Raw genomic sequence first — 17323 nt, 5'->3', positions numbered from 1 at the left:
ATAGATTTGGTTTGATTCCTGGGTTGGGAAGTTCCCTTGGAGAAGGGATAGGATACCCACTCCAGTATTCTTGGGCTTCACTGGTGGTTCAGATGGTAAACAATATGCAAGCAATGTGGGAGACCTGGGTTCGATCCCTGAGTTGGGAAGATCCCCTGGAGGAGGGCATGGCACCCCACTCCATATTCTTGCCTAGAGAATCTGCATGGACAGAGGAGAACTGGTGGGGTACAGTCCAGGGGGTCACAAAGAGTCAGACATGACTGAGCGACTAAGTACACAAACTGGAAGTCCCCGGCCATAGATGAATGTTTAGTCTTATCCCTGGCAACCTAAATGCCAAGTTCATCTTCAGTCTGTGAGTAAGATGTTCACAGAGTAGAGTTAGATATTTGAATAATGCCCTCTGTTATCCACAGGCTCAGACAGTCCTCAGACTGTCAAGAGCTTTCTTCTGCTCAGCTTTTCTGAAGATTAGGACTTCAAAAGAACAGGCAAGACTTCTGACTCATCTCTGCAAGGTTTGACTGCCTTTGCAGGCATCAGATAAAGAAGATTCTTCCAGAACCTTGAGTTATAAGACAGAGACTTATCTGCCTTCCACTTCAGAACTCTGTGGGATTTCAAAAGCTTCAGTGATTGAGGCAAAAATCTGAAGTCTCCGACAGGTGTAAATTCAATTAAGATGATTTTAATTTTTCTTTCCACCAGTGCTTCATGGAGTCCACTTTCAAGTTCATACCTGACTTCACTAGACATATAACTTTTACTGAGAACAATGATCAGTCTTCGGCTTTTCTCTATCAATGAATGAATTTCATCAACAACAGCTGAAAATACAAGAGGTGGCAGGTTAATTTAAGAAAACCAAAAGGGTGGACATGAGATAAAAATCATGTTGCACAGTCCTATTTTGTATTATTTAACTCAGCTTCACTAATAAAGTTTAAAGTAAGTCATTCTCAGTTTTATATGCCTATTTTTTTAACTAATTTTTTTTTTGGCTGTGTGGCATGTGGGATCTTAGTTCCCTGCCCAGGGTTAGAACTCACACCCCCTGCATTTAAAGAAGCAATCAACTGCGCAGATAACAATGAATACCTCCTTAGCCTTACTCTGTGCTGGTGTGTGTGTGCTCAGTAACATCCGACTCTGAGACCCCATGGGTGTAGCCCACCAGGCTCCTCTATCCATGGGGCTTCCCAGGCAAGAATAATGGAGTGCATTGTTACTTCTTTTTCCAACTCTGTGCCATACCTTCTTCTAAACATGTTGCGTATATGAACTCCTTTAATCAGCACAATGATCCTATGAAGAAAGTACTGTAATCACCCTCATTTTACAGAGGAGGAAACCAAAGCACAGCATGGTTCAGTAACTTGCCCAGAGTCACACAGCTGGTAAATGGCAGAACTGGAATCTGACCCCAAGTGGTCTGGTTCCAGAGTGTCTATTCCTAACCATGACACCATCTTGCCTCTTCACATGCATGGAAGAACAGGCTAAAATTCTAATTGAAATATTAAAAAAAAAAAACCCACAACACAATAATGTGGCCATTATTCTAGACCACAGGTTGATAAACCTTTTCTGTAAAGGGCCAAATGGTAAATATTTTAGCCTTGGCAGGTCATACTGTCTTTGTCACAGCTATTCAACTCTGCTGATGTAACTCAAAAGCAGCCACAGACAACACAGGAGCAAATGCATGTGGCTGCTTTAAGGACTGGAGCTGCCCTGTGGTTGACAGACTGCCAACCTCTGTTCTAGATCTAGCCCTTCGCAGACTGAGGTTCTAACCCAAACTAATTATGAATTGATACTTTCACACTGTGGTGCTGGAGAAGACTCTTGAGAGTCCCCTGGACAGCAAGGAGATCAAACCAGTCAATTCTAAAGGAAATCAACCCTGAATATTCACTGGAAGGACTGATGCTGAAGCTGAAGCTCCAAATACTTTGGCCACTCAGTCGACTCATTGGAAAAGACCCTGATGCTGGGAAAGATTGAGGGCAAGAGGAAAAGGGTACAACAGAGGATGAGATGGTTGGATGGCACGAGTCTGGACATGAGTTTGAGCAAACTCTGGGAGATAGTGAAGGACAGGGAAGCCTGGCGTGCTGCAGTTCATGGGGTCCCAAAGAGATGGACATGACTAAGTAACTGAACAACAATACAAGCATTCTTTATTTTTATTTAAGAGTGAAGAAGAAACCTGTTATTTAAATGATTCCTAGAAAATAATGGAAATATTTAATAATAAAATGGATGCAAAGTCAAGAAGAAATACTTTGTGACACAGTGTCTTCTTGGATACAAAGAAGTGACACACAAAAGCATCACAGTGTCCAATGCATCTGACAGTTTGGTATGTTATCCCTTAGAGAGGTTATTTGTTATTTAAAAATATTTTCTCTTTCTAATGTGTAACATTTTCCCTTCTTAATTTGTAACCTAGGAGGGAAAAACACTTTTTTTAAGACTCTTTTTTTTTTTAATGTGGACCATTTTTAAAGTCTTTATTGAATTTGTTACAATATTGTTCTGTTTTACACTTTGCATTTTGGCTGCACGGGATCTTAGCTCCCAAACCAGGGATGGAATCTGCACTCCCTGCATTGGAAGGTGAAGTCGTAACCACTGGACTACCAGGGAAGTCCCCACAACTGTTTCTTATTTACTGCCCTATCCTAAATGCCCAGCTTAGAATTTGGCACAAGGATGGTGCTCAGAGAATGCTGAATGAATGAAAGAGTGATGGTAACTATCAAGACATTTGTGTTGCATCATTTGTGAGGCAATGGCACCCCACTCCAGTACTCTTGCCTGGAAAATCCCCTGGATGGAGGAGCCTGGTGGGCTGCAGTCCATGGGGTCGCTAAGAGTCAGACACGACTGAGTGACTTCACTTTCACTTTTCACTTTCATGCATTGGAGGAGGAAATGGCAACCCGCTCCAGTGTTCTTGCCTGGAGAATCCCAGGGACGGGGGAGCCTGGTGGGCTGCCGTCTATGGGGTCGCACAGAGTCAGACACGACTGAAGCGACTTAGCAGCAGCAGCATCTATAATAATTTGACACCAGATTCCAAATCTCTGAAAGACTTTCAGAGGAAATGTGGAAGTGTTACTAAATCTCTTTGAATTTAGCTGTAATATACTTTAGTATCATGTTACAGCCATTTGTATTCATATATTAATTTAAAACTTGAATTTCACAATCAAAATATGGTATGAACCATCAATCTCATTTTATTTAACCTTTACCATTACTCCTAATTTCTACTTTAATTTTCTTACAATGTCAACACGATAAAGAAGAAACATTTTTTGGTAAGAATTAACCTGTGTTTATAGTCCAAAGAATCACATATTAAATTAGTTTTATTAGGTTTTGCTATACAAAATACTATCAAAAGAGGGATTCATCCTGTCCTCAGTCATGTTTGATGATTTGTGACTCCATGGACTGTAACCCACCAGGCTCCTCTGTCCATGGGATTCTCCAGGCAGGAATATTGGAGTGGGTTGCCATTTTCTCCTCCAGGAAATCTTCCCCACCCAGGGATAGAACCCACATCTTCTGATTAGCGGGCGGCAGATTCTTTACTGCTGAGCCACCAGGGAAGTTCTTACTCTGCTCTATTAAATGCTTTGTGGTAGCAATTCTGGTCCTGGTTCTGAAAATGGAGCACTTGCTCTCTTTCTTCAGAGTCAGAGACCTCTGAAACAAGAGGAAGAGTTCAAGTCCTGGACCAGGCTCCCCAGAGGCCACACTTGGAAGGAGTACAGGTTGCTCATAATTTCTGGTTTACAGGGGAACGGCTACCCACTCTAGTATTCTGGCCTGGAGAATTCCACGGACTGGACTGTCCATGGGGTCACAAAGAGTCAGACATGACTGAGTGGCTTTCACTTTCACTTTTCTTTCATTTTTAAGCAAATAGGAGAGCTATTCATCTTTTAAAAACCATCTCCACTAATTTTCCTTATTTTTTAAGGCCTTCTTTTAAAATTGGATGTACCGTGTTTATTATTAATGTGTATTTACTTATTTGGCCTCACCTCACAGCATGTGGGATCTTAGTTCCCTGACCAGGGATTGAACCCACACCTCCTGCATTGGAAGCTAGGAGTTTTAACCACTGGACCACCAGGGAAGTCCCCTTCCACTAGTTTTCTATGTGGTATTCCCTTTCTTACCTCCTCCAGGAACCACATCTCTTTCAAATATGCATAACTTATACCCAAAATGTTTCTCCAACACCCTGGGCAAAGTCTCCACAGCAAACGTGTGCTCCTCTCCATGCTCGGGCTGACACTCTTTCAGGTAGGACACAAAAGCATCATATGTTTTTCCATCTAGGAGATAAGGTTGACCCCTTTCATTAGTGTGAAAACAAGGCTTTATTTAACTAAAGACTTGAGTGAAAGCCCCGGAAGGTGGGAATGGAATCATTGAAAGAGAAAAGTCAAATAGAGCATCCTCACATTCAAACACATCAGTTCAACACAGTGTAGACATTAAATTACATACATTACTATGTGTGAAACAGATGGCTAGTGGGAAGCAGCTGGAGAGCACAGGGAGCTCAGCTTGGTGCTCTGTGATGACCTAGGGGGGGTGCACAGAGGAGGGGGGGCTTGTTGGTGGAGGGCGGTCTGAGAGGGAAGGGACCTCTGTATACATACAGCTGATTCACTTTGTGGTACAGCAGAAACTAAAGCACTGTTAAGCAATTATACTCCAATAAAAAAATCTGTGCAGTTCTTCATATATCGATTATACCTTGATGAAGCTATTAAATAAAAGAATAAAATATTTTTGATAGAAAACAAATTTAAAAACAAAACAAGAATGTTTAAACTAGGTAATGCCTGCTGCTGCTGCTGCTACGTTGCTTCAGTCGTGTTCGACTCTGTGCAACCCCATAGACAGCAGCCCACCAGGGTCCCCCGTCCCTGGGATTCTCCAGGCAAGAACACTGGAGTGGGTTGCCATTTCTTTCTCCAAGGTAATGCCTAAGGTCCCTCAAATATCCTTTGGTTCCATGTTTTTCATGCATCCCTCTTTATCTCTGACTTTTGAAGTTGTCAACAAGGAATACACTCAGTTATCATTATAGGCCAACAAAAAAATAACATACTCAGACCTTGTATGGGAACCAAGTAGTCAACTGGCAAATGTTTCCTAAGCATGTACATTAAGAATCCCACTGCTTGACACCAAAAAGGTCTCTTGACACAGAGACCTGTGAGAACAGATGAAGAGTTCAAGTTCTAGACCAGGCCCCCAAAAAGCCATAATGGAAGGAGTGCAAACTTTAGGTTTAGGCACTAAAGGAATTTAAAGAAAATAGAAGGTTACGGAGCCCAAATATGCTCTCTCTCCAGGATCGGGAAGCAAATCTTACCTTGGCTTATTCTACTGCTATTAATATCATTTAATTCTATCACCATCTGAATCTACCCCCAACCACCCCCTGAAAGTGAGAATAAAAACAAAGCTGAGTATTTACCCTGGAGAATGGAAAGAAGTGACTGGAGATGATTGAAATCATATGCTATAGGAACACATGCTACATGGTCTATGATGCTTTAGACAGCAATAGAAAAGCTTCTGGTCTATTATAGGTTTTCATTGATGACATCTGCTTCTACTTAATTCTGGATAGGAAAGCAGTGTTCAAGGGGACTGTGTCAGCAAACAATAAAGACTGTTCTACTAACTGGGTGACTGAAAAATAATACACATTTCTCTCTTCTGCTTTCATCCAATCTATTTGAGAAGACAGAGTGGACACATGCAACATCTTGGAAAAGCTGACAAATAATGTTAGCAGCTACAAGACAGTGTAAACAAAACAACAAACAAATAAAAAAAAAAACTTGGTCTAAGAGTAAGCAGAGATCTCCATGGATATGATGTTAGTTGGGATCAGTAGAGGAAGAAGGGGGAGTAGGTGTAAAAAGGTCTACCTTATCCCATGACATTTGGTTAGATGCTAGAAGAATTAAATTTATGCTTGCGTACATTACTGGGGTGAATGAATTTGCTACTGAGTTTAAGGCTAAATATTATTGGCTTCTCTATTTCAAAAGAATAGGGTAAAAGCATTCTTGGTCCATGTTCTTTATGTTGAGTATCACTTATGCTCAACAACCCAGCCCAATATCTTCAGCAGCATCCAGGCTCACAAAACAACCCTTTCTGTCTCTGGGAAAAGATTCTTCAATTCTGCCTCTAGCATCCTGGTTCAGAAGTTCAAATCAGAACTTATCTTTGGTTTAGAGCAACTGCTTTGAAGAATAGAGCACATATGAAAGACTGAACATTTGGTAAAAATTGCAGAATTCATATTCATATCAAAGGTAAGAAAAGTTGGCAGAAATAGAGCTACTTCTGAATTTAATCAGTAAGTGGGTCCCTTGAATAATTCTTAGGTTGTTGTGAAATACAGCTATCTATCAGTATAAGTAAGAGCCAGTGATTCTATTGGGCTTCCCAAGTGACTTAGTGGTAAACGAATCCACCTGCCAATGCAGGAGATGCAAGAGACATAGGTTTGATTCCTGGCCTGGGAAGATCCCCTGGAGTAGGAAATGGCAACTGGCTCCAATATTCGTGCCTGGAAAATTCCATGGACAGAGGACCCTGGCGGGCTACAGTCCATGGGGCTAGAGAGTTGGACACGACTGAGCAACTAAGCACACAAACGTACATCAAACGAACTGTATCTACATCTACATTTCTAGTCATTCTCCTTTAGGGAGTTTCCCTTCAGTTACATTGCACACAAACGAAACGATGACTATACTAAGTTCTCCACTACATCACTTCTGCAATAACGGAAGCTTGTAAGAACCCCGAGTGTCCATCAAGTGGTGACTCAATAAACAAAGGTGCACCCATGGAAATAAAACATTGTGCAACCCGAAAAAACGAGAGGCTTTATAAACTAAGATGGAAGGGTATCCAAGATACAGTAAAACAAAGTTCAGAACAGGGTGTAGAGCACGGCAAGATCTGTCTTTCAAATAGGAGTGAAATATGATTCTATATTATTAACATTCATTTGAATATACTACCAATAGGAGATGAGGCAGGAAACAGGCATTGGACGAACACGTATATATCATTTCTAAGAGTTTTAGTGTTTTGAGCTATGTATGTGCTACACACACACACACACACACACAGATATAAAAGCAAGTGCAATGGATTATACACATATCTTTCTAATTTGGTAACTATTTTGAATTTAAAAAATATATATATTTATCTCTTTATTTGGCTGCCCTGGGCCTTATTTGCAGCCCTTGGGCTCTTCACTGTGGTATGTGGGGTTTCTTTTTAGTAGTGACACTCAGAATGTCTTTTGTTAGCTGCAGCACGTGGAATCTAGTTCCCAGATCAAACCCGGGGCCCCTGCATTGGGAGCGTGGAGTCTTAGCCACTGGATCACCAGGGAAGCCCCTCTATTTTGAATCTTGAGGACCTCTAATCACCTTCAAAATTAGGAAAACTGAGAAACCACAGTCCCCAGATAGAAGGAGGAGCAGATAAAAAAATAGCAGAGCTAGGGGACTGGAACTCAGGTCATGTGGTATGGAGTTCAAGGTTCTTGCAAGTCCATCATGCAGCCTCCTTTGCCGGGTTTAAATAATGAACCATGATACAACTCAACTCAATTTAAATGACTTTAACTGAGTGTGCACTTTGTGTAAGGCACCAGATGGTGTGTGAGCAATGACATTCAGACACACAGTCCTAGGGCAAGAACACGTCACAGGACACTTAGAAGGACACAGCATACATGCATGAAACCACTAGAGAATAATTTTTGGCAACAGTTAAGTAAGCACAAGAAAAAGTGGCACAGACAACATCCACAGCAGATGATTCATCCAATTTTCTTATGGAAAACCTCTACTGCCATTGCTGCCACTGCTAAGTCGCTTCAGTCGTGTCTGACTCTGTGCGACCCCACAGACGGCAGCCCACCAGGCTCCCCCGTCCCTGGGATTCTCCAGGCAAGAACACTGGAGTGGGTTGCCATTTCCTTCTCCAGGGCATGAAAGTGAAAAGTGACAGTGAAGTCGCTCAGCCGTGTCCGACTCTTAGCGACCCCATGGACTGCAGCCCACCAGGCTCCTCCATCCATGGGATTTCCCAGGCCAGAGTACTGGAGTGGGGTGCCATTGCCTTCTCCACTATCTCAACAATATCTGCCATTAACTCAACAATATAATCAACATAAAGTGAAGATTAATTCATAGCTTCTTAATGAAACTGTAAGATAAGAGATCCCAGCATTATGACATTCGTTACCTGTTAAGGTTTCGTCTCTTCCCATGAAATGTCTATAAAATAGAACCAAGTCAACTCTATAAATGACACCCATGGTCACAAGGCAGACAACCATCACTGAGATCACAACAGCTACGATCATTCCTCTAGTGAAGACGTGGCCTGGGATGTCAACCATGTCTTCTAGAAAGAAAAAGAAAATGGGAAAAATCAGTCAGGGAAATTTCATTAGAATCTTTCTCCATCACATTGCTGTAGTCAGTTTTTTTTACCTTTAACACAAATCAACTTGTCTATCCAGTTACTCTGAACTCCTGCCCTTAGTCTCCTGTAGTGATCTTTCTGCTCCATAGAAATGTGTACAAGGGTATTATACAGAGATGTGAACTGAGAATCTGTTTCTACCCAAGGAAGTCAGATTTCTAGGATGCTGAGACACCAGGGCGAAATGCAGAAGGACCCACACATAAATCTCAGTTAGTGGGCTGGGAACATATTGTGAAGGCGTGGAATCTCTTAAGATTTATTTTTATTTATTTTTAATTAATTTTTGCTGATTTACAATGTGGTGCTAGTTTCTACTGTACAGCCAAATAAATCGGCCACACATGTACCCCCTGCCGTATGGGCTTCCTTCCCATTCAGCTCACCACAAAGCATTCAGCAGAGTTCTCCGTGCTCTGCAGTATGTTCTCATTAGTTATCTATCTTATTAGTCTCTATGTGTCCATCCCAACCCCCCACTTCCCCCTTGGTACCCATACATTTGTTCTCTACGTTTGTGTTTCTATTTCCGCTCTGCAAGTAGGAGCATCCACACCGTTTTTCTACGTTGCACATACATATGCATATATGGTATTCGTTTTTCTCTTTCTGACTTCACTCTGTGTGACACTCTCTAGCCCCAGCCATGTCTCTGCAAAGGACACTATATTTTAATTGAAGCACAGTTGATTTACACTGTTATCCTAGTCTCAGATGCACAGCAAAGTGAGTCTGTTATGTGTAGGCATAAATTCACTCTTCTTCCGATTCTTTTCTTACATAGATCATTACAGAATACTGAGTAGAGGTCCCTATGTTATACAGTAGATTCTCATTTGTTCTCTATTTTATATACAGAGGTGTGTATATGTCAATCCCAAACTTCCGATTTGCCCCTCCCCCACCCCCTTACTCCCTGGTAACCTTGAGAGATTGAGTGCCCAGGCGAGGGCATGTGGGCTTCAGCCTGGATCCATCACCTATTCTGTGTCCTAGAGAAAGTCACTGATACCCTCAACTCTTAGTGTTTTATCTGTACACACAGGACAGCAATGAAGCTAGTAATATTTTCTCCTTCACATACAGGGCTGCTGTTTTGAAGGTGGGTTAAATATTACAAATAAGTAGTGAACACATTACCTGGCACTCAGCTCTGAGAACTTGTGCATATTTTTGTATGAAGATGTCCTTTGAGAAAACAAGTTACCTTTCCTAGATGGGTTGAGTTTATGCTCATTACAGACAACATAACCCATAAAGGTTAAATTAAATTATTCTGTCATAAAGGACAGAATAATTCTTTTTAATAAATCTGTTCAAATCTTTTAAAGTTGCACACTTTATTTTTTTTTTTAATTTTTTGGCTACACAGCATGAGGAATCTTATGCTGGGACTGAACCCACACCCCCTGCATTGGAAGTTCGGAGTCCCAATCACCAGACCGCAGGGAAACCCCAATAGAATAATTTGTAATAACCATTCCACAGTGTGACCATGGCCACTGCCAACATGCTAGTACATTTCCTTCTAGATTTTCTTTTTTCCCTGAAAACATTTACTTAATTGGACCCACATGGTGATCACTCTTTATCGCTTAACATTATATTATGAGGGACAGCAGTGAGCTGAGACCAGTGCTGCCACTGGACACCTGTGAAAAGTCAAACCCTTAGCCTCTCAGGAGTCTGGTTCTTGGTGTGTAAGGTGAGGAAGTGGTGAGTTATGCAGCCTCTCAGCTGCAGCACTCTAGGTTTGCACCGACTTCCAAAAATAAAATTCCTCACACCTTTTAGCAGCAAGAGGAAGCTTTTGGTGTCGATGCCTCCCTCATTGACCGCAGTGCAATTGTATGAAAAGTTTAGATTTCTTATATTTACGTTCTCAATCCTCAGTATTGTGGAAGCAAGCCATTTGCCTTCTGAAGTCCTGTAAGAGAGGAACATGGTTTAGCAATAGGCTGTGTGTCGTTATCAGCAACATGACCCATGAAAGAGGAATTTGTTTGCGCAAATACATCTTGGTAAAAAGCAATGCTCTGTGGACTTCAGAGATCTTCGCTTTCTGGTGAGTTCTGTTCAAGTGTGAGCTGCCTGCTCCCTGGGGATGTCAGTCCTCCTGAGACCATCTGGGGCAGGTGCTGCCTAGAACTAAATGCCTGGAAGACAATGGTGTTCAGTTGAAAATACGAGAAAATATTTTCTCTCTCAATTACAGGCATACTTCATTTTACTGAACTTTGCTTTATTGCACTTTGCAGATATTGCACTTTTTACAAATTCAAGGTGTATCAAGCAAGTCTCTGGGTGCCATTTTCCCAACAGCATTTGCTCGCTTTATGTCTCTGTGTCATATTTTGGTAATTCTCAGAAATTCACATTTTTTCATTATCATTATATTTGTTAGGGAATCTGTGATCAGGGATCTTCGATGCTACTATCGTAATGGTTTGGGCATTTATTTTAGCCATCAAGTATTTTTAACTAAGGTATGGACATTGTTTTTTACATTTAATGTCATTATACACTTAACAGAGTACAGTACATGCCCAGTCGCTCCGTTGTGTCTGACTCTTTTGTGACCCCATGGACTGTAGCCCGCCAGGCTCCTCTGTTCATGCAATTTCCCAGGTAAGAATACTGGAGTGGGTTGCCATTTCCTTCTCCAGGGGATCTTCCCAATCCAGGAATCAAACCTGCATCTCCTGCATCTCCTAGATTCTTTACCACTGAGTCACTGGGGAAGCCCACAGTATATAGTGTAAATAATTTCATGTGCATTGGGAAACCAAAGAATTCATGGGACTTGCTTTATTGTGGTATTTGCTTTATGGTGGTGGTCTGGAACCAAACCCGCAATAGCTCCAAGGTGTGCCTGTGTTTCATCCATTCCTCCTGTCCCGACTATTCAGTGTCCCTCCCACCGTGAAGTCTCTGCCAGCAGTGACAGGCTGTGAATCATTAGTACAGATGCAGATGCATGTCAAGCTTGTTCTCACGATCCTAACGATAACTCTTATTTTGTTCCACATTTAAGTTAAAACACAATACTATTTTCAGACATCCTCCAAGCACATGAGAAGTACCAGTTAAGCTGCTCAGAGAGTGTCAGAAAATGACCAGAGACCACCAGTGCAGCCAGCTGTCTTTCTCTTCTGAAAGGACTCAAGATGTCCTGTCTTTGATACAAGGCAAATGCTCTTGATATCTGCCTTTTGCCAGTGGCAGGCTCTATAGGCTTGGGGTCAACCAGCACTCCCAGGTATAGGCATTCACCTGCCAGGCCTCCAGCAGCTGGACATGGGACCCACTGCAGCCTCCAACTCTGTTTCATTTTAGAACCAAATTCTCTACAGAAGTCACCAAACCAGAAATAGCTTCCCTGGTGGCTCATACGGTAAAGAATTTGCCTGCAATGTGGGAGGACCTTGGTTTGACCCCTGGGTTGCGGAGATCCCCTGGAGGAGGAAACAGCAGCCCACTTCAGTATTCTTGCCTGGAGAATTCCATGGACAGAGGAGCCTGGTGTAGAGTCCATGGGGTCACAAAGAGTCAAACTCAACTGAACGACTAACACTTTCATCTTTCTTTCAACATCAATGTAAAATCCACAAACAAGACACAAAAAAACTACTGAGGACCAAAATAGAAGACATAAGTTCATGCACCCACTATAAAGATTCAGCTTCACTTAAGCTCTTAGCTGAGTTTAAGCTCCATTTCTGTAAGTTTGGTGAGTTGGTTTTCTGTGCCTCCAGAGATGAGCGATAGACCATGGGAAGAGGGAAATGCAGGAATCCAGTGGGGGGAAGGATGCTGAGGACAAGATACAGCAGCCGGAAGGCCACACAGTCCAGCTGAGCCAACACTGCATGAGCATCTCACACCTGATTCTGGGTGAGGGCATAGACCTTGCACTGTAAGAAGCTTGTACACACGTGTCAGCAAGAATTGAGGGCTGCCGGCAAGATGACAGTGGAGAAGGCAATGGCACCCCACTCCAGCACTTTGGCCTGGAAAATCCTATGGACGGAGGAGCCTGGTAGGCTGCAGTCCATGGGGTTGCTGAGGGTCGGACACGACTGAGCAACTTCACTTTCACTTTTCACTTTCATGCATTAGAGAAGGAAATGGCAACCCACTCCAGTGTTCTTGCCTGGAGAATCCCAGGGATGGGGGAGCCTGGTGGGCTGCCGTCTATGGGGTCGCACAGAGTCGGACACGACTGAAGCGACTTAGCAGCAGCAGCAGTAAGATGACAGAGAATATGTATACAACATATATGTGTGTGTATGTGTGTGTGTATAAAAAAAGCAGGAAAAACTAAAAAATTCAGCTAAGGTGACAGACACCTCAGACACCTCATGACTCACTAAAACCCGAGTGTACAATTACCTTAATAATGATGGTAATGACTCCAAACCATTCAGAAGCATTGAAATGGCCATAGAGGGGCTTCCCAGGTGGTCCAGTGGTTAAGATTGAGCACTTCCACTTTAGGAGGTGCTGATTTGATTCTAGGTCAGAGAACTAAGATCCCACAAAGGCAGGTGCAGGCAAAAATGAATAAATGGTCATAGGTTCAGTGTGTTTTGTTTTAATAAAGTATAACCATTCCTTTGTTGCTGCCGTTCAGTCACTCAGTCATGTCCAACTCTTTTGCAACCCCATGGGCAGCAGGACCACAGCATACCAGGCTTCCCTGTCCTTCACCATCTCCCAGAGTTTACTCAAACTCATGTTCTTTAATATAGGATATTTAAGTATTAAACTATATGCCATTTGGAACATTTTGCACTAACGCTGCCTCCTAGATATTTACACCTAACCATCCTGTTGGGTTTTTCTATCTGCTCTTACTGTGTTTCTAATTTCCATTAATGGACACTGACGGGAAATGGCTGCCATAATTACTATGGTCAATGTCAATCGACCAACAGCAAATGTCAGGGAGTACATGATTAGTCATTTAAATCAGTGTTTTCTTGAGTCATCATTTACACCTGACAATCTTTGGAAACCCTCCTGGACTTGAGAAAATCCCTTAATTCTCACCCTTAAGAAAGAGAATCATATATATATATATGTACATATATATCGCTGATTCAGCTTGTTGTACAGTAGAAACCAACACAACAGTATAAAGCAACTACACTCCAATAAAAATTTTTAAAAAGCAAATATAATTGATTAGTTGGACCACCCTAAAAAAAAAAAAAAGATAATCACTATAAGGAATGTTATACAAAGAAGCTCTGAACTATCCCTAAAGAGCAGGAGGCAGTGTCTATGACAGCATAGCTCATGCCCAGTGAATATATCCCCTCACACTCACAAAACTGTCTTCAAATGGCTCTCTCCATCTTCGTGATTTTTTTTCCTTCATTTTTTTTTAAATTTAAATTTATTTATTTTAATTGGAAGCTAATTACTTTACAATATTGTATTGGTTTTGCCATACATCAACAAGAATCTGCCATGGGTGCACACGTGTTCCCCATTCTGAACCCCCCTCCCACCTCACTCCCCATCCCATCCCTCTGGGTCATCCCAGTGCACCAGCCCCAAGCATCCTATATCCTGCATTGAACCTGGACTGGTGATTCGTTTCTTATATGATATTATACATGTTTCAATGCCATTCTCCCAAATCATCCCACCCTCTCACTCTCCCACAGAGTCTAAAAGACTGTTCTATACATCTGTGTCTCTTCTGCTGTCTCGCATACAGGGTTATCATTACCATCTTTCTAAATTCCATATATGTGCATTAGTATACTGTATTGGTGTTTTTCTTTCTGGCTTACTTCACTCTGTATAATAGGCTCCAGTTTCATCCACCTCATTAGAACTGATTCAAATGTATTCTTTTTAATGGCTGAGTAATACTCCATTGTGTATATGTACCACAGCTTTCTTATCCATTCATCTGCTGATGGACATCTAGGTTGCTTCCATGTCCTGGCTATTATAAACAGTGCTGCATCTTCACGATTTTTAGTTCTCCTAGTTTCCATAATTTCCAACAAGAAAACAAAGAAAAGTGTGTAGGGGGAAGTACAGGGGGCAGATCTGGAGAGGAAGTGGTATTGATAGATGGCCTGCCTGTGGCTGGGGGTGTTCCAGGATTCTCAGAGAAAGGCGCTGATGATGCACTGCGTTGCCTATGGACACCCAGCCGGCCCCACGGTGACACGCAGGCAACACAGCCAGGCATGCAATAAGGGTCCAGAGTGCACTCAAGGGGCCCAGAGTGACTTGTGCATGCCCCAGTCTCCTGATGTGGCCTTTTCTCTGGCACATTCGTAAAATCAAAGCGTTTAACACAATGTTCAAAGTTCATACGACAGTGGCCTAGTTAATCACTCTTCCATAAGATGGTGGAGGTAGCATCTTCACCCCCATCAGATCCTGACTCACCAAAAGCTAATTCCGTAAGGCAGTGCTAATAAGCCTCACTGACCTTCTTTGTCTTTTTTGACTACACCACATGGCATGCAGGATCTTAGCTCCCTGATCAGGGAATGAACCCACACCCCCTGCATTGGAAGCATGCAGACTTGACCCCTTGACTTCCAGGGAAGTCCTGACCTTTGCTTTCTAATTTAGACCTCAGCAATAAATTTCTGCATCATTCATAAGCTTAGATATGAGAATTATAATTATAAAATATATAAGTTATAATTATAAGTTAAATTCATCCCAAGCATCCTATCAGTCTTTCAGGAGTCTGGTGTTTTGATCATATATATATATATATATATATATATGATCCAGGGGCTTCCCTGGTGGCCCAGTGGTAAAGATCCCACCTGCCAATGCAGGAGATGTGGGTTTGATTCTTGGTCTGGGAAGGTCTCCTAAATTAGGAAATGGCACCCCACTCCAGTATTCTTGCCTGGGAAATCCAATGGACAGAGGAGTCTGGTGGGCTACAGCCCATGGGGTTGCAAACCACTCAGACACGACTTAGTAGCTGAACAACAACAATATATCACATATCCATACCTAACTCTCGTCACTTCCCCTTCATGTACATTAGGATCCTTTCCATTTTTTCTCCGGGTGTTCCAGTAAATCAAATCCTTTTCATTCAGCAGAGCAGAGCAGTTGAGCTGAATATCTTTTCCTAGGTAAAAGTTGACAACCAACGTTCTGATTTTAGAAACTCAAGTTTCCCAAAGGCTATAAAATTAATAAAGCCAATGTATATTAATGTAACATATTATGCTAATATAGTGCTGCATCTAAGAAAAATTTGCCTTGTTTTCATTAAAAACAAAAAAACTTATAAAGCAGAGAAATTAGGTTGCAATTACAAGTCATCACCAAACTATGAATTGGCTTCTATTCAAATATTTATGTTGAAATCAATTATTAAAACTTAGGAAGGCCAGTGGACTTTCTTTTCAACCAACAGTCTAATAAGTAGTGTCAGGCCAAAACACCCACTGTAACGTCTAGAAAAACAAAATGGATAAAAGACAAAAAATTAAATTAGCTAAAAATTAAAGATGTCAAAGTGAAAGGAAAACTAAGAGAAACAGTTGGACAGAAAGTACAGTGAGGAATAAAGTTCTTCCAGGGTGAACTGGGGCTTCCCTGGTGGCTTAGGGGTAAAGAATCCACCTGCCAATACAGGAGATACAAGTTCAGTCCCTGGGCCAGAAGATCCCCTGGTGAGGGAATGGCTACCCACACTAGGCTTCTTGCCTGGAGAACTACATGGACAGAGGTGTCTGGCGGGTTACAGTCCACAGGGTCACTAAACCCAACACAACTCAGCAACTAAATAGCAAAAACACCAGTCAAGTCAGTCCACTGATTCAAAGTGAATCCCTTAATCAAATATTCAAACCATACAGTAAGTTCGAATAATTTCTCCAGAGAATTCTCACTGAGTTTTCATATTTTAAAATGACCACAGTTACTATTTGGAGAAGGAAATGGCAACCCACTCTAGTATGCTGGCCTGGAAAATCCCGTGGACAGAGGAGCCTAGAGGTCTACAGTTCAGGGGGTCCCAAAGAGTCAGACATGACTTAGTGACTAAACAACAGTTACTGTTAGAGAAAAGCCACATAGAAAGCGATTAAAACCACAGGTCTGCAAACCATAGGCACTTCCATAATCGTTTGAACACATTGTTAATTTTAACTATCACTAAAAAGGGCAACATTCAAACAATGACAAGGTTTTCCTGCTTCTGCAATATTCTTCAGTAAACATGGCATGTGTTACGAACACAACATTGATCAATAAAAAACCAGAATCAGCCTTGAAAGACTCAATTATGCCCCCCGTTCATAAACCCAAAATATATGTATGTCAAATATACCTAGTTCCACTTTAACTTCATCGATCTTTGGTCCAAGAAGAGCTGGAATTATATTACTGTGGTCTGAAAGTGAATAAAGAAAACAAAAATGCATTAGTGTTGCAGGGAGCTCTGCTAAGACAGATGTATTACAACATCTGTTGTAATATACTTATTATTCCAGGGAACAAAGATTCTCACAGTCATCACTTTCCATTTATTACTTTATTGTATTTTCATTAGATAAGGGAGGCAGGGAATACTGGTTGCCCTTTCACTTTCCATCAACTCAAAGCTCACCTAGCTGGAGAGAGCTTACTGAACTTGGTCTCCCCTCAATTCCACCTATGATTTCTGCCCAGCACAGCTAAAAGCCAGAAGGTGCAGGAAGACAATGAAACCTCCAGACTTAGAAGATGCAGACTCACTGGGAAT

The 17323-nt window shown here is 41.8% G+C and overlaps 1 protein-coding gene across 5 annotated transcripts in view; it reads right to left on the bottom strand.

Annotated features, from left to right (window-relative positions):
* Positions 1 to 470: 470 nt before the first annotated feature.
* IL18R1 (interleukin 18 receptor 1) overlaps positions 471 to 17323 on the bottom strand; it is a 38087-nt gene continuing 21234 nt past the window's right edge. For 4 of the 5 annotated variants that reach the window (XM_006060658.4, XM_044925719.2, XM_044925721.2 and 1 more), the window contains 6 exons: positions 16910 to 16972; positions 15580 to 15700; positions 10362 to 10501; positions 8332 to 8493; positions 4203 to 4361; positions 471 to 830 (listed from right to left, as the gene is read on the bottom strand). In XM_006060658.4, the coding sequence (XP_006060720.2) occupies positions 475 to 830; positions 4203 to 4361; positions 8332 to 8493; positions 10362 to 10501; positions 15580 to 15700; positions 16910 to 16972 (1001 nt within the window). In that variant the 3' untranslated portion in view covers positions 471 to 474. The remainder of the gene's footprint in view (positions 831 to 4202; positions 4362 to 8331; positions 8494 to 10361; positions 10502 to 15579; positions 15701 to 16909; positions 16973 to 17323) is intronic. The other variant, XM_006060662.4, reaches the window with a different exon arrangement.

This window comes from Bubalus bubalis, chromosome 12 (genome assembly GCF_019923935.1).
Source record: "Bubalus bubalis isolate 160015118507 breed Murrah chromosome 12, NDDB_SH_1, whole genome shotgun sequence".
In the NCBI taxonomy this organism is placed as follows: Eukaryota; Metazoa; Chordata; class Mammalia; order Artiodactyla; family Bovidae; genus Bubalus; species Bubalus bubalis.
This window is presented reverse-complemented; position numbering and strand designations above follow the sequence as displayed.